General features: G+C 49.2%; 1 protein-coding gene across 5 annotated transcripts in view; it reads right to left on the bottom strand.

The window, feature by feature from the left end:
* FRMPD2 (FERM and PDZ domain containing 2) overlaps nucleotides 1–18,451 on the bottom strand; it is a 219,170-nt gene that overhangs the window by 186,606 nt on the left and 14,113 nt on the right. For 4 of the 5 annotated variants that reach the window (XR_001181748.2, XM_045068702.1, XM_013063163.2 and 1 more), the window contains exons 2-11: nucleotides 17,036–17,161; nucleotides 15,506–15,663; nucleotides 12,978–13,043; nucleotides 10,669–10,860; nucleotides 8,783–8,915; nucleotides 7,936–8,023; nucleotides 6,272–6,407; nucleotides 4,868–4,939; nucleotides 2,840–3,014; nucleotides 628–778 (exon numbers count right to left, since the gene is read on the bottom strand). Coding sequence is in view for 4 of the 5 variants with exons in the window: in XM_045068702.1 (XP_044924637.1) it covers nucleotides 628–778; nucleotides 2,840–3,014; nucleotides 4,868–4,939; nucleotides 6,272–6,407; nucleotides 7,936–8,023; nucleotides 8,783–8,915; nucleotides 10,669–10,860; nucleotides 12,978–13,043; nucleotides 15,506–15,663; nucleotides 17,036–17,161 (1,297 nt within the window). In the remaining variant the exon portion in view is untranslated. Of the gene's footprint in view, nucleotides 1–627; nucleotides 779–2,839; nucleotides 3,015–4,867; nucleotides 4,940–6,271; nucleotides 6,408–7,935; nucleotides 8,024–8,782; nucleotides 8,916–10,668; nucleotides 10,861–12,977; nucleotides 13,044–15,505; nucleotides 15,664–17,035; nucleotides 17,165–18,451 lie in introns of those variants that run through there. The other variant, XM_045068703.1, reaches the window with a different exon arrangement.

The raw sequence follows: 18,451 nt of genomic DNA, 5'->3' as shown, positions 1-18,451 counted from the left end.
CCACTGAAATGCTGAGGGGGGAAAGAGAATACTAAAACCAGAGGGTTTTCTCAGTCTGGAAATCAGGGAAAGGACAAGAGATGGGATACGAGCCAACAGAACCTAGAGGGCAATGTTAGTAAGATGAGTGTGGTCTCCTTTATCCACATCATGCCTCCTGCAACGAGTTGAGGACCACTATGTGCCAGGCACTTGACACAATGCCCACAGAGACGTTAGTTGCTATGGTTCAAGTGAGAAAACTGATATTCAGGTGATATTTTTTGTAAGCGAAGGACCAAAGAGGCAATGACCCAACTCCATAGTCATACATTACCCTTTCCTCCAACCCCGATCCCTGGGCTGCTGAGGGATGGTCATGTTGGGGACAAGGGAGAACTTTGACTTTGAGTGGACCATGTTTGAAACAAAGGGGCAAGTGCTCATTTTGACCAGGGCCCAAACACTGACTTCCCCCTCTTCTGTCATACTGAAATCTAATCAACAAGATCAATCACAATGACTGTTGTTATTTACATGCAATTTACAACTCTCCAAGCACTTGCTATCCATTATCTCTAACTCTGACATCAGCCAGCACAGACCCAGGTCCCTGAAGGAACAAATGAAGAATTTTGGAGCACTCACTGGAGTTGCAAACAGCAACTGACAAAGAACTTTATCCTCAGAAAGAGAGTGAAGGTATTCGAGAAGGTCTTCTTCTGGGGCTGCTCACTCCAGCCTTTAGGGGCTATTTTGCACAACCTGGTTTCATTGTCCAAGAAAAAGAACTCTTTCCCTGAAATAAAAGTCAAGAGGGAAAACCAGTCAGGCAAGTACCACCCCTTTAAACCCTCAGCTTTGAGCTCTGCCCAGAAGGGCCAGACAGGAGACACCTGAGGGCAGGAGAGAGCAGGACACCTGTCCTGGTCATCTGTCACCACAGGACGCTTGCTGAGTCTATGAGGGGCCAGGAGTCAGAAACAAAAAGGAGAGAGTAAAGGAAGAGGAACTCAGCTCCAAGAGCAGAAATGTGATTATTTATCTCAGAGAAGATATCACTAGAAATTGCCTTCCAGTTACCGCCTGTGCAGATAAAATGAAAAACAAGGGGATGAGTATTTATTCCATTACTGCCATGGGCCAGGCCCTTTGTCTCAACTGGACCAAACCCAAGCTCCCCCAGCCATGGGCAAGATATAGACTGAATGTATGTATCTCCCCAATGTTCTTACCCCCACTGTAACGGGGGTAAGGTAGAGCTTCTGGGAGGTAATTAGGTTTATCTTGGAATTAGTGTAGTAAGAGGAAGAGACCAGGGCTCACTCTCTTTTCCATTTAAGGACAACATGAGAAGGTGGCCATCTGGGAGCCAGGAGCAGAACCCCAAGTCTGGCCATGCTCCAACTCCAACCTTCAACTTTCCAGTTAAGATATAAAGATATAAAGACCTATTGTTTAAGCCACCTAGTCTACAGTATTTCATTTAGCAGCCCCAGCAAACTAAGGCAGGGCATGAGTGGAGTCATCTTTAGCTTCTGACCTGAAAGTGGCCAGCTTGGAAACTCCAATCCAGGAGTCCAATTCAGGACTTGAGCTCCTACCGAGTTTGTCCTCCAGTGCCTCCCATCAGGGATGGGAGAACAGAAGAACACAAAGATGATGACTCCTAAGCAAGATGGGCTGGCAGAGCCAGAGTTGAACCTGAAAGCCCAAATGATCCCCACCCCGCCTCCTTCCCATTATCCCATACAGTAGTTAAAGAGCTTCGACAACAGCAAAGGTATATTTGCGTAGACAGAAATAGGAGCCCCTTAATGGAAAGGCAGCGATGGGAAGAAGGGAAGAAGGCTTTCCTTCAGGATCTTCATAATGGACTCTTAACTTGGGCTCCTGGTTGGGGTGCCGACTTCCCATCAGTCCTGGATGATTGTTTGGAAATTTAAAATTATTTTTATTGTGGCCAAATACACACGATAACAAATTTACCATCTTAACCATAGTCAAATGTACAGTTCAGTACTATTAAGTATATTCACCGTGTTGGGAAGCCGTTACCACCTTCCAGCATGCTTCATCCCGTGGAATTGCAACTCTAAACCCATCAAACCATATCTCCCGGCCCCACCGCTCAGCCCCTGGCAACCACCATTCTACTTTTTGTTCCTACGATTTTGACTATCCTTGGTACTCACACAGGTGGAGTCATGCAATATTTGTCTCTTTGCAACTGTTTTATTTCACTTAGCCCAACATCCTCCAGGTTCACCCATATTGTCGCATATGCTGGAATGTTCTTCCTTTTTAAGGAAGAACATACATTCCATTATATGTAGAGACCACAGTTTGCTCTCACATTCATCTGTCAAAGGAAAATGGGTGGCTCCCACATTTTAGCTGCTGTGAACAATGTTCCTACAAACATGGGCGTAAAAATCTCTCCGGAAGACCCTGCTTTCGATTATTCGAGGCATGTGCACAAAAGTGGAATTGCTGGGTCATGTGGTAAATCGATTTTTAATTTTTTGAGGAGCCACCATACAGTTTTGCACAGTGGCAGTACCACATTGTATTCCCACCTACGTGGAAATGCTTTCAATGTTCACTTGTCTGACACCAGTGCTTTGAGATGTACCAGCCACACCCAGCCCCTCTTGGAAACCCACACTATCTTTCACACACAGTTTCATTATCATCTTCTGAGCTTCCTTGACACTTTGCAATGAGTCCTTGAAGCCTTCCCCATGCTAACGGACGTCTAGATGTGCAAGGTGATGTGTCCCAGCCTCGAGCAATTTTTTTCAACATCTGGGTCACCTGAAGCAGCAGGTCCACTGTGGGCTGCCCAGGAGCCACTCACCTTTCATGTAGGCCAAGCCAAAGTAGGTGAGCTCCCCAAGGTGGACAAAGGACATGACAGCGCTGAAGACGGCTCCCGCTGTTGACATAATGTCACATTTCACCTCCAGACGCTGCCCACTCAACAACACCACGCAGAGGTCCCTGAGAGCCAAATAGGATTTCCCTTTTTTGGTCTGAAAACAATAGATAGTGGCAACTGTAACAATAAGTACACGACATGGAGTCTTTGCATTGGCTGGCTACTGTGCTAAGCACTATGCATTGTCTCACATCATGACAAATAATCCTAAGAAATAAGAAGTTAGGGTTCCTACCCACAGAGGAGAGATGAGTTTCAGAGACAGTAAGGGACCTGCTTAGTAGGAAGGGATGGTAAGAACAGCAAGGGATGGTGTCAGAGTTAGTAAGAGGCAGAACTGGACTCAAATCCACACTCTGCCAGGCTCCTCAGGGGCCATGAAGGCTGGGAGGCCAGTCTACATGCTTCTGCTTTCTTGAAATCCCAACCGTTCCCTGGGCTCCGCTTCCTGGGAGGACTTGGGCTGCTCAGGGCTATCCTACATGGATCAGATGTCGCAGGGTTGTGGATCACCCTGAATCTGTTTCTCCAGGGATAGCCCAGAAGAAAGACAAGGGGTGGGCACAGATTGGTGAGGAGGTTAAAGGCTAAGGGAGTTGCTCTGAATCCAGACATCAGTCACCAGAGCCACAACCAAAGATGAGCAGCCATCTGCTTTCTCGCTTCACCCTCTTCCAGTTAATTCCAGATTCACCTGCCACCACAGCCCCATGCTGACCACAGTTGCAATTGCTCAGTCACCAAGAACCCCCATCATTCTACCATCATAGCCCACAGCCCAGCCAGAAGCCTGGCCCAGATCTCCCCCAACAAAGTCCTCATTAAAGGACAGTTAAGGATGGACACTGGCATGCGTGACTTTATGACCACACCTTATCCCTTGTGGCACCCAGGGGCAGGCCCCACACTCCAGGGGCCAGTACGAACCTGAGGACCCTATGGGAGATTGTTCCCATATGACCCAGGGCAGTGCTGATCACACTCCAAGGCTCCCTGATGAATCAGCTAAGAGAGATGTGGGGGCCACCCCATGTGCTTGAAGGGCCCTCTCCTTGGGTTTAATGCTCTACAACGGCCCTCTTGAAATTTTTAATAGTTGTGTCCTTGAACATGTATTTTTCTAAGTGAGGTCCAGTGGGACAATAGGGCTACACAAGGGGCTCCCATGGTCCCACTTGCCAGAATGGTTCTAGCAGCTAACTGGTGCTCCAGCCCAACTCAACCTGGCCCTCCCACTCCCCCTTTCTACTCTCCGCCCAGGGCAGCCTATCACTCCCTTCCTCTGCAAAGGGCTGGCTCAGGAAGGGTCCTAGAAAAGAACACATGCCCCCCAAGACATCTCGGAGCAGGGCGTGGCAGTGACTGTCCCCACTCTGGGCTAGGATCACCAAAGCTCTTTCAGTGGATCTTAGCAGGGCCAAGCCTCTCACCCACCCCCAATCCAGGCACCAAGTGCCTCTCCATACAGAGGCTGAATCCTCAGGCATCCACAGTCTTCCCAGGACTGGGAAAGCAGGGCTAAGGAAAGGAAGACTGACTTTTCCACCTGACACTAGACAAATGCAGATACGCTAGGATGAAAGCTGCACGTGGAAAGGATGCTCTTGTGTTCACATTAACAATCTGGGGTCTGGAGTAGTGCCTGGCACATGCTAGATGCTTAAACAATGTTTGCTGACCCGTTAAGGTGACAAAGTCGAGCTGAGTCTGGAAAGACAAGCAAGGCTGAGCCAGAAGTAGCAGAGGACTCCTGTTTGAGGAGAAGAGGGAGTGCTGAAGGACAGGAAGCAGGAGTGTGACTTAGCCCAGAGCTCCGGCAGGAGTCTGGAGGAGAGAGCGAGCACCCCAGCCTGAAACCGCAGTTAGAAGTCAGTCAGCCTCCAGGACTGTCCAGCAGAGTGGTTCCCTCACCACCCCCCACCCCTGCCCATTTATCCCAGCAATTACCACAACAGAGCCAGGTAGATGCAAAGTCACCGGGACCTCTCCAGCCAGCAAGATGAACTCGGGCCTAGAGAACTGGGAAAAACACTCAAGAGTCACTCATGGTACAGAAGAGAAGTCACATCCCAGGGGGTCTGGTCCCCCAGCTCTTGGACTGGACTGCCCCAATGCACTCACCTCCCCTAATCCTCTAACAGCACTCCCTTCCTGAGAGCCAGCAGGAAACAGGTTTCAGGGAAACGGGGCTCAATGGGCCAGGGTGTGGCAGGGGGGAGGTTCAACAGAGCTCAACTCAGTGAAGTTGGGCATCTCAAAGCAGATGGCTTAACAGTGGGTACAGTGCTCTTGGTGCTGTCCTAGCTCTTAAGCTGGCTGTCTGCTTCATTGCGTGTTTCATAATTCACACATCATTACATAATCTTTTGAATGTATCAAAATTATAAAACACATTATATAATACAAATGTATGTTATATGCTAGAGATTTTCTAAAGCAAAAATACCTCTAGGTTTCGATTGGATGAATGTTTTTCTAGCTCTGTATGTTGAATCGATAATGTGCACGGGCAGCTCTTTCCAATTTCACATTGTTTGTATCATGCTTGTGATGGGGAGATACTTTCATACCTATCATTAGTTACATGCAGCCATCATCCTGTGGGGTGCATAATCTCAACCCATTTGTCAGAAAATTGGGGCTCCAAGAGGTTAAGAAACTCACCCAAATCTAAGAGTGATAGGATTGGGTAGGCCTACTAATGTGCCCCCCAAGGAAACCTACCAGACTCCTGCTCCAAAGGCCAAAAGACCAGCCAGTAAATGAAATGCGTCCTGAGAGAGTCTTGTAGAAGTGTCCTTACGAATGATCATGGCGAAAAGCCAAAGAAGAGGAAGATGTCCCGGACCCTGTCTACCTGAGAACGTGGTAGAGTGGTCTCTGAGGGCAGCAGGGGCGTGAGGAGTGTGGGAGCCCAGAGCCACAAAGGAGAGGATGTCCCGAAGCTACTCTAGGCTCAACTCCTCTCAAATTGGCTAAGGAAGTTTAAGCAAATCTCTCAGCAACAGATAGGCCAACAAACGAAGGCTTTCTGGGGGCATCTGGGTCTGATGTTCCCAAACGGCTGCAGATGCCCAGGCCAAACGTTTAACAAAGGCAGCCTCCTCCATGAACAGCCAGGCAGGGGCTTGTCCCTGCTCCAGGGGACCCTCATCCCTTCATGATTAAACCACAGGGCTTATGTGGTTATTAAAACAATTTTCAGCTATTGGCAGTGCTGTTCAAGAAGGGGTGATGCCAGAGCTGAAAATCTCAGCCAAGGGAGCCTGCCCATTTTCAACGACGGTGTCAGCCACACAGCTCCCCACTCAAACCTCTTTGGAGAAGGTCTTTTGGTTCTCTTTTGCTCACCTTTCCTTTTCTTTGCAGAAAAGCCCTTTGAGAAGGAATTGCTGACTGTGAGGTTTCTGCGGACACTGGGAACATGGAGCCAGAGCTGAGCTGCTGTCCGTCCTCAAGCTCTGGGGGAGCTTCCATTGGCAGAGCACTGGCCAGCAGTCAAGAAGGGGAAAGATGACACACAATGGAAACGGCCACCAGCAATGAAAGCCCACGGTGCGCAGGTGCTCTACTGGACAGGGAACTTCCCTACTTTCCCTTTGCCCCACACCTAGAGGGAAAGTTACCATGTGTACTTTTCCAAGGAGGTCGCTGAGGCTGCAGAGCCACAGGAGCAGGGTGGGGTTTGAGGGGCCAGGTCCCAGTCCATTTCCTCCCACCCCAAAACCCTGCTTCAGCTCACTGTGATCAGGACAGGCAGGTCCTATGACCCCAGCTCCTAAAGAACTTGAAGCTGGTGATGGGGTCGGTCACAGGGGATCCTGACTTTCCTACTTAGAATTTTATAAAGTGTTTGAAATGCTTTGATAAAAAAAAAATGCATTGTTTATGGAATCAGGAAAAAAAAAAAGCTCTTTTCATTGGGAAAAAAAAAACACAGAGTTTTAAATAGCAGGAAAAAAAATTACTATGAGATGAACCTACAGCATCCAGTCAAGGCCCCAGCTGTGTATGGGACATCAAGTATTGTCACAGTCCTTGGCTGATGATAGAAGGACAACAAATCAACATGTAAAGAAATAAATACCCAAACTTCAAAATTCCTAATGCTCCAGATGCAGGAAGATATGGCCCCATGTGGTTTTGGAGCAGATTTGAGCATCTATGTCAGATTCATTCCAAAACCAGCCACTTTTTCTCCATGACCCATGCCCTGTGCCTCTCTCTTCCTCCATCCCTTCCTTCTCTCTCTCTCTCTCTCTCAACTCTGCCATTATCATAAGGACAATCCCAGGCTAGCCTACTGGTGAAGAGCCAGGGCTCCCCCAGATAAGAGCCAGCCACCCCCAAAAGTGAAGCTGCCTAGCCAGGCTGCAACTGATCACAGAGCACAAGGACCTCCAGAAGGGTCCAGAAGAACCTCCCAGCTAGCACAGCCTGAATTGTCCAACTTGCATAAGCAAGAGCTAAATAAACCATTACTCTTTTTTTTAAAAAAATTGTATTTATATATTTGAAAGAGAGAGAGAGAGATGTTAAGAACACTAGCAGGGGTGGAAGGGAGGGGCAGAGGGCATGAGAGAGAGCCTGACATGAGACTCGATCCCAGGACCCTGAGGTCATGGCCTGAGCTGAAGGCAGACACTTCACAGACTGAGCCACCTAGGTACTCCGAAACTATTATTTTTAAACATTATGTTTTGTGGTCGTTTGTTATGCCGCCTCGGGGAGCAACAGATAATCACAACATGGAAGCATGTCGTTGTTCCAGAACGGAGCCTAAACTGGATTTTCAGAGGACACAGAATGCCTGACAACATAGCTGCCATCTGGCCCCTCGTCACCCTGGCTACACATCAGCTTGAATGTGGGGTTTGCTTTTTTTAATCCACCTACCGATGGAGCAGGGTCAGCTTTTTCTGGAGCAGCAAAAATTCTCGCATTAGCAATCAGCCAAGAAGCAAGATACAGCAGGTCCCACAAGTGGCCCACACACTGTACACCTTGCTACTTACCTACTAGCCGAGAGGCTGCAGTGACTGGGGACTGAGGTGCTCGGACCAGGCTCCAGGGAGCTCTGGGTCTCTGTGCTTCTCTCTGAAACTAAGCAAACAGCATGATGGAGGGCACGGGAAGATGTAAAGAGCATGGATCTCTTAAATTGAGCAGCCTAGGGTGTGGATATCAGCATCGTGATTTACTGACTGTGTGACTTTGGCAAAATGACTTACCCTCTCTGAGTCTATTTGCTCATGTGAGAAATGGGAATGATAGTTCCAGAGGGTCAGGGGAACTTATTTTTTTGAGAGGGAGAGACAAAACCCAGGGGCAAAGAGTACCTTGTTTTAGGGACAGCAAACAATAACATTATATTTTTTTTTCATTCTCTCTTTAAATTCAATTTAATTAGCATATACTGTATTATTAGTTTCAGAGATAGAGTTTAGTGATTCATGGTTGCATGTAATACCCAGTGCCCCACCCATCAGGTGCCCTTAATGCCCGTCACCCAGTTGCCTCTTAGATTCAGTTGAAGAGTAGAGAACAGTAGATTTGAAGATTATTCAAAAAACAGTTCCTCTAACACGACTAGAGCAACAACTAAAACAATCTTTAAAAGATTGCTTTATTTTGCTCTTATGTCATTTGTTGAAATTTGTTTTATCAAGATGGACAGTTCAAACTCAATTTTAAAAAAGGGTTTATGTTTGATATAAATAATTATCTCCAGATGGTGCTTTCCTGAAGACACTCCCTCTTCTCCTTCGGGGCTCCTGGAAGAGGGAAGCCTGCCCGGGTGAACGTCCGGCCCCCTAGCTGCAGGAAACAATAACATGGGAATGCTCAGGATGCTGTACCCACCTCTGCAGGGGTGCGGTCGCTCCAGGGTGCCTGCTGCTGGGCTCTCACAGCTCACCTGATGCAGCCTACTCCTGATCAGACGGCTTCGGTCCCACTGCACAGAGTAGCTTCCTTCTGCAGCTCCCCTCCCCACCTGAAGGTCAAGTGCACCACACATCCACAACCCAAAGTCAAAAGGGGACATTTGTATAGGCACATACAGACTGGCTGTCAGATTAAGTCAGTTCAGAAGTGTCTGTTGTACACAGTGAGAGCCCAACAATACACTTTGGCAACCAGAGCGGGCTCCAGACTCCACCATCCACAGGCACCCTAAAGGTAATTCGCTGCCTTCCCTCACTACCAGTGGACCCCTCCACAACTGTGCCTTTGCTCATGCATTCTCCCCACTGCCTAGGGTCTCCCTGCTAAACCCCTCTGTGCCTCTAAGACCCAGAGTAGTGTTCTCTCTACTTCCAAACCTCTCCACTTCTGCCCTCAAGGCAGTGGGAATTGTCCCTTTTGTCACCTTCCCTCATCACCTTACATCTACTTCTACATCATATCACGTTTTCTTGTGTGTCCATCTCCCTGACCTCACCGTGTGATTTGTGCTTCACTGTAGCTCTTCTGGCTCTTTGAATAGGAGGAACATGTTCAGATGCCAAGACAGAGGGATCCAAGAAGGAGGACAAGATGGAAGAGACATTTTCTAAATGACTGGGGGCAGCATGCACCCGAGCTGTCCCCTGCTCTCCATCCACATGGCCCCTGCATTAGTCTTGGTCTCAGTTCTTCAGCCTGACCCCTGGACAAGTGCACAGCTACCCAACCAGTCTCCAGCCCTGCCCCCTTCTGGTTCCTCTGAGATGCAGACCTCCTTGCATTTATATCCCAAGCACCTCATTGGCCTCTCTCTCACACTTCCCTGCCTCACAGGGGCCAACGCTGACACAATTCCTGCTCCAGAAACCACAGCCCACCTTCCGTGGGGCCAGGCTGAGGCTGTCTCTTCCTGAGATCACCTCCAGGCTGGGCTTGCCAGCCATCCTGTCTTCCTTTCAGCATTCCCCCTCTCCTAGAGGCACTTCCACAATAAGTAGCATGCATGGGGGTGCCTGGGAGGCACAATCGGTTACGCATTTGGCCTTGGTTTCTGCTCAGGTCGTGATCTCGGGGTCGTGAGATCAAACCCTGCATCAGGCTCTGTGCTCAGCATGGGGTCTGCTTGAGATTCTCTCCGCCTCTCCCTCTGCCCCTCCCACCCATGCTCTCTCTCTCTTTCTCCAAAATAAATAGATAAATCTTTAAAATAAATAACATGCATAAACATAACCATTTCTGGCTTCACTTCAAGGGAACCCAACTTAAGCCAAATGCCTACTATGTGTCAGCTTCTTGCTAGATGGTGGGGAATGCACAGGACAGCAAGCAACACGGTGTGACACGCACAACACGGGGACTCTCGGCAGACACAGGACAGCGGAGGGAGGGAGGAGCCAGGGACTGAGGGCACCATCAGGGAAGGCTCCTTGCAGGAGACCTAGTCAAATTTTAATAAGGGAGCTGACTCGTGGGTTATAAACACAATTGCTTTTTTTACATAAAGGGCTCTTTGAAAGATCCCGAGAGTCTCGGCCACATTAGAAATCTGGGCTTGCCCGAAAGTCTTCATCAGTGCTGCCCAGCAGAACCACCATGATGAGATCGTTCTGTATCTGCCCTGTCCAGCAGGCTCATCAGCAGCCACATGTGGCAACTGAGCTCTTGAAATGTGGTCGGTGGGACGGAGGCATTGAATATTTTATTTTATTTCATTTCAATGAACTATAATTTAGCTAATTTAAATGTTAACAGCTACCTGTAGCTAGTGTCCCCTAGATTGGGAAGCACAGATCTCCACTGACCTCAGAGATGGTGCCCAGAACTAAGCCGGCCAGCCGTTGGACATGGAGATTGGCAGAAGCTGGGTATACAGCCACCTCTTCCCGATGAACCCGACAGGCTTCCAGAACTGACTGCAGGGGCAGGCGCCTGTGAGGCTGGTCTTCACACATAGTCAGCAGAATGGAGTGCAAGGGCTCATGGAGCCGCAGAGGCTGGAGAGGAAAGGGGCTGTGTAAGAAGTCTGGAGAGCTGCTTCCGCTGAGCCCAGCACCTTGTCCGGTGTGCAGTGGGGACTCCTGGACACGGAGGATGTCATCACCACTAGACAGATGCCTGCCCCTTTTGGAGAATTTAGGGATGGACACAAGTTCTGTTACTGGGGCCACAAAATGCAGAGCAATTATCTCTGTGCCAGTTGTATGAAGTTGGCTACTTTCTAGTCTGGAATGTTCCTTGGTGCACAGACAGCACAGACATGTGCCTGGAATACTTATGAAGAATAGGTGCTTGACAGAATGAATTTCCATCGATGCCAAGCACTCAGCTCAAACCAGGGATCAGCCTTCAACTCACACCCACCTGGGAAACCTGTCAAATTATTTCTCGATTACATCTCCAATGTAATTACTTCTCAAATTACTTCCTCAATTACTTTCTACCGAATTACTTTCAGATTATTTAGGTGGGTCTCACTGGGATCCATCCCCTAGAATATGAGCTCTGGGAATGTAAGGATTGTGCTTTTTTCCCCTTTGGAATCTCCAGTGGTCAGCACAAGGTCAACAATCAACAGAAGAACTTTATGTCACATGTACCCATCAAGCAAAAGAAAACCATTTTATTAAGCACTTTCCTCATGCATTTCAGTGGCCACCATTTATATGCAGAAGTCCTCAAAATCAGACTCAACATCGGGCTTTTTCTCACACTCCCCATACTGCAAGTCATTTTCAATATAAAGGCTGCACTACCATTTCTGGCCATCCAGCACCAGTTGGGAATCCCCCATCTCCAAGTGTAAGAGAGATACTGTGTCCTGGGCTCAGGCAGCCAATCCAAGCGCCTCGGATGTGCCCAGAGCCCCAGGTTACTGGAACTGCAAGGTGGCAGACACTCCCTGCTTTCAAGGACTTCACAGTGTGATGAGAAAGATGGTCAACTCAAGGGCCAAGGACACTTTGGTCTTGGAAAGTACAAGATATGGTAATAACACAGCAGAAAAGATCTTACCCAGCCTGGGAAGGGAGTGTGAAGATGGAGGAAAGAACTTGAACTACACCTCAGAAAGCACACTGGAGTTAACCAGGAGAAAAGTAGGGGAGTGAACCGTGATAGAGGGAGCAGTATAGGCAAAGGGAGGCATGCGTGAGGAGAAGCGGGCAATGGACAGGACAGAGCCCAGGGAACCAAAAGGATAATGCAGGGCCCCTTGTTCAAAACTTTTCACGGTTTTAAGCTGGTGACATCAGAGCATTAAATCAAGCATGGGCCCTTGTAAGTGCAGAGTAATCTACAGTTACACATGCCACATGCCCAGGACGCCAGCCCGGATGACAGCAGAGCTCCAGAGAAGAACCTGATCCACAGGTAAGAACCCCAACTGGGGCTCCAGGTACGCCCTGCTGAGTAGGAGAACCTAATCCCATGGGTAGTGGGAAGCTAAAAGAGATTTCCCATGAAGAGGGATGAGAACAAAAAACACCAGGAAACATTGGGATGTTGAATTAGAGAGGACAAAGGTGAGAGGAAAGAAGGGAGGGAGGGAGACAGGACGGGGTTCTCTAACTCACTGGTCTCTTAGGAATTCTTATTGTGTCAGATGAGAATTTGCACACACACACATTCTGTAGTCAAAAATTTTATACAGTGCTATGATAGAGTTTAAAATTTCCTTTGCTTTAGGCTTTCTCAGAGTTTTTAATAAATTACTCTGCCAAATCTCTGGGAGGGAGCTATCGTAGCCAGCATCTCCCAAATTTGTTGAGCACAGAACCGCTTCTCAGGGAAGCATTTCACCTCAGGAAGGGCTGCTTTCTACATCAGTATCTTCATTATCTGTAAAACCCTCTAGACTTGCTACTTCCTCTGAGCTTGTAAGTCTTGCCAGTTCTAGATCGTGGCTGGCTGCATTGCCATGCTGAGCGGCATTCTGAGGTGCTTTCTGAATGCAGCAGGAAGCCCTCTGTGATGGGCCAGCAGTGCTTTCCTAGAACCTAGGAGGACAGAGTGGTGGCACGTGGTTCAAGAGATGTGATCCCCATCCTGAAGAAAACCGCTAACGAAATCCAAAAAATGACCTGGTAAGACTTGGCATTTCTCGTTTACAGACCTGATCTTGTGGGACGTGAAAGCCCGCTGACCAGTAGAGGGTCATGCCCAAAGAATACACGTGCATCTGCCCAAGACAAAAAAACACCAGGTTAGATTGCCATCACCTCCATTATTCCGTGGTCATGCAAACAAAGCACCGTTCCAGTTGCACGCGCAGCTGGCTAGCCCCACAACCGTCTGCGACGCCCATAAACTTTCCCGTCTCCCTCCTACTCTGGTGGCCTAAAGCCCCAGGGACCATAACACCACATTTTGGCAAACGATGCAGGAGAAATCTGTTAAGGGGCATTTGAGAGCACCTTTGCTTTACTGACAATAAGAACGCAGGTAGCTCACCCCATCTTTCCTCCTTTTTGCCTTGCCCACTGATGGGATACGTGGAACCACCACATATCCTGGTTCCTGAGACAACAGGTGTGAGAGCAAAATGCCAGCAGCTGAGGAGGGTGGGGTGGAAAGACACAGCCAGGGTCCTAACTCTATCTGTGCTTTCAGCCTCTGTATTTTAGGCTTTCTGGTCCGTGTAGCCAAAGCCCTCTGTCGGTGACACCCTATGGGGTGGCCTGATTTAAAAGCACCATGTGCTGTCAGAGAGCGACATGGTGAAATGGAAGGGCAGTATCTGACTTCTCTGAGCCTCACTTGCCTCATCTTTATAGTGGGGGTTCTGCCTGACTACTCATGAGCATTGAGTAAAAAAACACCTGGAAATGGAAATGATAATTATTGTTATGATTACCAGATGCAGAGCAGTTAGATGGCAAGCTGGGCTCTAAGACTTTTACTTAGGTTAACTCATTTCATCCTCACCCCTGTTCTGGGACGTCAGTATTTTAATTGTCTCCATTCTACAGAAGAGACAAACCAAAGGCAACTTAGGGCACTTTCACAAAGAAGACCTAAAGCCTAAATTTGAACCAGAGCCCCTGCCCGGGGCCTTGGCTATGTTCCCTCTAGTTCATACTAAGTTCTCAATAAATGCTTATCTATTATTGTGGTGGGGCTTCTGCTGTAACAGACATCAGAAAGTCAGATCCCACGACTCCGACTGTGGCATCTCAGCTGAGGCCAGAGAGGAGGGGGCACCACCAGAGACACCCAAACAGAGGGACTGAGTCGAACCCGCGTCTGTAACACAGGAGTCCGGGGATTCATCCCTGGGATTCTGTCCATGTAGGAAAAGGTGTTGGGGCCTGGAGGGCTAGGATACTACCGGTGCAGGGACAGAGTCGGGGCCACTGCAATGGAGGATGTGCTGCTTTCACTGTTGGGATCTGACTTGGAGATGTGAGGCCACCAAGGCCCTGTTCTCCAAACCCAAAAGAAAAGCAGCGCCAGTTCCAGGTGCCTCCTGAGAGGGGCAGGCCTTCCATGCTGTACTCTTCCCAGGAAAGGATTGGAAGAAACAGAACTCACGGAGGAAGTGCCTGCTGTGCCCTGAGTGTTGTATGCCTGCCTTGCATTGCTCTTTCCTTAGAATTTCTTCTTTTTAAAATTGAAAATAATGGGGGCCACCTGGGTGGCTAAGTTGGTTAAGTGACTATCTTTGGCTCAGATCATGATCCCAGAGTCCAGGGATTGAGTCCTACATCGGGCTCCCAGCTCCATGGGGAGTCTGCTTCTCCCTCTGACCTTCTCCCTTCTCATTCTCTCTCTCTCTCAAATAAATAAATAAAATCTTTTTTTAAAATAAATAAAATAAAATAAAATTTAAAATAACGTTTACTAGACTTGATGCTATTCAGAAGCAAAACACGTCCATGGAAAAACTGAAATCATCACTGATGTTGCTATCCAGAAATGATCACTGCAGACACCTTGGTATATATATTTTTAGAACTCACCCTCTCTCATCTCTGTCTCTATCTCCGTGTGTGTGTGTGTGTGTGTGTGTGTGTGTATTCAAGGAGCGTCACATTGTACATGCATATATTTAAGTTCTTTTCAAGCCATTCTATCAGCCCTTATAGCCTCACTTTAATGCTCTCTTACTTACTGGACATGGAGTTGGCTTCTATTTACCACTAATGTCAACAATAAAACAGTAGACATTGCTACAACGAACTCACTCTTCACTCATGCCTTAGGACAAATTCCTAGTTGAGGATGTTTTAGGGTTTTGTCACACACTGCCAAGGGTACCAATGTCCTAGACCGTTTACCCACAATTTTTCTAACATTTTTTTTTTTTAGTATTTATAGTAAGCTGATGGATTGGGTCATACGAATGAACCCCATCTTACAGACGCAGAAACTGGAGCTCAGAGAAGTTGACCTGTCATCAGCTAAGAGCTAATACACTGCTGCCCAAAAAAAATAAAAAAGAGAGAGAAAGAAAGAAAGAAAGAAAGAAAGAGAGAGAGAAAAGCCTGGGAATAAAATTCTTTCGACCTATTCTGTCTCAGTGTTTCTTGGGGCTTAGCCAGGAGCTGGGGACACCACCCCCAGAACAGGTCCAATGTCCTAGAACGAGGCATTTCCCCTGGACAGGCCCAGAGGTGCTGCAGAGCTGCCAAACCACCTTACCTGAGATGCATCAGACAGCTCTTCATCACTCTGTCCCTGTAGCAGTTCAGGGGCCTTGAAAGGAACAGCCGCTATGGGAGAAATATGGTCCTGGAAAGAAAGACTTCCGGCTGCAGACAGCAGGGCTGACCAGGGACAGACCACATAGTCCGAGGAATCTGAAACCAAGGCCGTGATGGGAGTGTAGAGAAGGGACCACTGTCCGGAGGGGCAGTTTTGAGACTGTGACCAGCTGGTGCCCCTGGGATGGACTAAGAGCAAGACCCAGGGAAACATAAAGTGGAATAAATTCAACCCTTCCCAGTCTCCCCTCACCCTCCGGCCAGGGAACAAGGAGTGAGGAATCACAAGGAAGATGAAACTGAATGTTACAGGTGCACAGCTTCCTAATCTCCAACACTGGGACTTGCTACTCGTGTGATCTCGCGCCTGGGGCACCTCCATTACGGTCCTGCGGCCCCCAGGCACGTGTGACTTCAGAGCTGATATCTGAGTGTGGGTGCTCAGTGTTTGTTCCAGTGAACCACGAAATGACTGGCCACTCCAAACTCATCTCTCCATACCTACTCTCTCCAGCCATCTGTCCTTTAGAGTGAGTGCGACCTGCAGCTTTCTCAGTAGAGGGCGCTGGAGAGACACCGCGGGAGGCGGGGACCCCTTCTGCTGTTCCCGGGGCTCGGAGCGCCGCACGCGTGAGGACGCCCCAGTGACGCGCTGCACCGAGACACCACGCGCAGGAGTCTGGGCCCGGCGGCCACCTCCCGGCCCGGCCTAGCCAAGTGATCTTTGGGTCTACACACATCCCGCGGGCTCCAGGCCATCTGCACACTCCATCTACCAAAGGTGTGGCTCCCTGGTACCCGCGTCCACCCAGGAGGTCACCCGGCCCGTGTGGGCGATTCCTGCGCCTCGTTTGTTCAGTAACTGCCGGCCACTTCTAGCCAGGCAGAGCCGCGGTGTGCGCCGTCATTGTGGGCTCCAAGCACAGCAACTCCAGCAGATCTGAGCCCCAAGCTGGGTAAGGGGCTTCCCTTCAAAGTCTGTGCCTCACTGGTGCGGCCCTCAGCCCTGGGGACCGTGTAAAATTTTCTCCTATCTTACAATTAGTCCTGGGTCTGAATTTAATAATTCTTTGTATTAACCTCCTTTCTCCTCTTTAGACCAACTAGTATGTGGGTTCTTTATCCCCTGCGGGGACACAAGGTGACACACCACCAGGCAGGGGTCAGCCTGGGTTTGTCAGCTGTCCAGGTAGCTGCTCCCTGCCTCCTGTCTCCTTATGCTGCGAAGGTCCCAGTGTGGGAGAGGCCTCAATTGCTGCAGCCCCCCGTCTCCCTAGAAGCAAGGACTTTCTTTCAACTCTCCTGTGCACCAGGTCCAAGAGCCAAGCCTGCCTTCCTGGTGCAGCTCCAAAGGTAGGAGTCCTTTGTCCACCTGGTAACCCATCTGAGAAGCAGCAGCCAGAAATGTGTTTGGGAAGCTTTGCACTCAACTCGCTGTGATTTACCTGCCTCAGACCCTCTCTCTTACCTTTTCGGAGGTCTTCCAGGAGCCGCTCAGCAGCTAGGGACAAGAGGGACCAGATTTCCTCCTCTGACAGAGCTTCGCCCCTGACCTGCAGGGCACTGGCCAGGGTCACAGAGGCTGGGCTCATGCCTGCAATGACACGTATGTGGCAGACTCTCCGCAATGTCCGCAAGCACATTGGGGCCACACTCAGCACATCACCCCGGGCACCGTCCAGGCCCCTCTGCAGCTTAAAGCACCATGCTTACATCTCCTGCATCTCTGGGGCTGCGCACACAGGAGGAAATACAGAAATGCTTATGGGGGGAGCTGGCTAGGCCAGTCGCTGATTCAGTGAATGAGCAAATAAACTCCCAGGTGACGGCTTAAAGGAATAAATGAATGAACAAATGAACCCCGAGAAGGGCCCCTTCCTCTGAGCAGGGCCTGTGCTATTCAAGACAGTTAGCCATGCCCAGGGAGCATCCTTTTCCCAGGCTCCGCTCTATCTGGGAAAGTAGGTTAACAACATTGTTTTATCTCCGATGCATGATTCATGTCTTTTCCTCTGCCACCTGCAGAGCTGGATTTGGTGCCAGTGGCGGCTCTGTCTATAATGACCCCCAACACCTGCAAGAAGAGCAAAAATCACTAGACGGAAGAGCAAGCCCTGTGTTTTGAAAAGGAGCAGACTCACAAGAAAGCACGGGGTTGCTTTGCTGGAGGAGGGATCAAGAAGGCTGGTCCTCTCCATCTTCTCTTCTTAGAAGGGCTCCTTTAAACCAAAGCTGACATTTACTTGTCTCTCCCTCCCCCACTCCCAACAAAGCTGCCACCCACTAATCGCCAGCCCCAGGTTGGGTGGCAGCAGGAAGAGGACAGGCAGGCTTTTACTAATCCATTTACGTCACTGATCTTTTCTACAGCCTCAGGGCAGGCGGGAGGGCTGTGTGGGGAGCAGGATGGAGAGCACATTATGAGCCCCTCATCTCTCCATCCAACATGGCTAATCCAGGCTCTCCACTGGCCAGCAGCTCAGCTCCCTGTGTACCCAGGAAGTCTCGCCTCCTCCAGCCTCGGGAAGAGAAATGGATTCCTGAGAGCAAAAGCCTTGCACTTCCTTCTCTCCCTTGGGGGCCAGAAGTGTGCTGCAGCCAAACCTGGGAAGGAAGCTTTATGTGGGACAGGCTGCTTACAACAAGGAGTCTGCCAAGAAAGTCTGTGGTTCCCACTGACAGACTGGAAGGCAGTCCGATGTCACCCAGGTAAAAAGTAATAGATTTCAAGCTAAAGGGCAGGCCTTCTCTTGTCTTTCTTTTTTCTTCCTCCTAATTCTTTATCTAAACTTTGCTCGAGACATCATAGGGACTAGGCACTCCCATTCCACCATATGTTTCTAGCTCTCTGCAGCCACAATGAAAGGCTAATTATTAGAGAAAA

This window comes from Mustela putorius, unplaced genomic scaffold (genome assembly GCF_011764305.1).
Source record: "Mustela putorius furo isolate JIRA1106 unplaced genomic scaffold, ASM1176430v1.1 tig00003909_pilon_pilon_pilon, whole genome shotgun sequence".
Classification (NCBI taxonomy): Eukaryota; Metazoa; Chordata; class Mammalia; order Carnivora; family Mustelidae; genus Mustela; species Mustela putorius.
The sequence above is the reverse complement of the archived record's forward strand: the minus strand, read 5'-3'. Positions and strand labels throughout refer to the sequence as shown.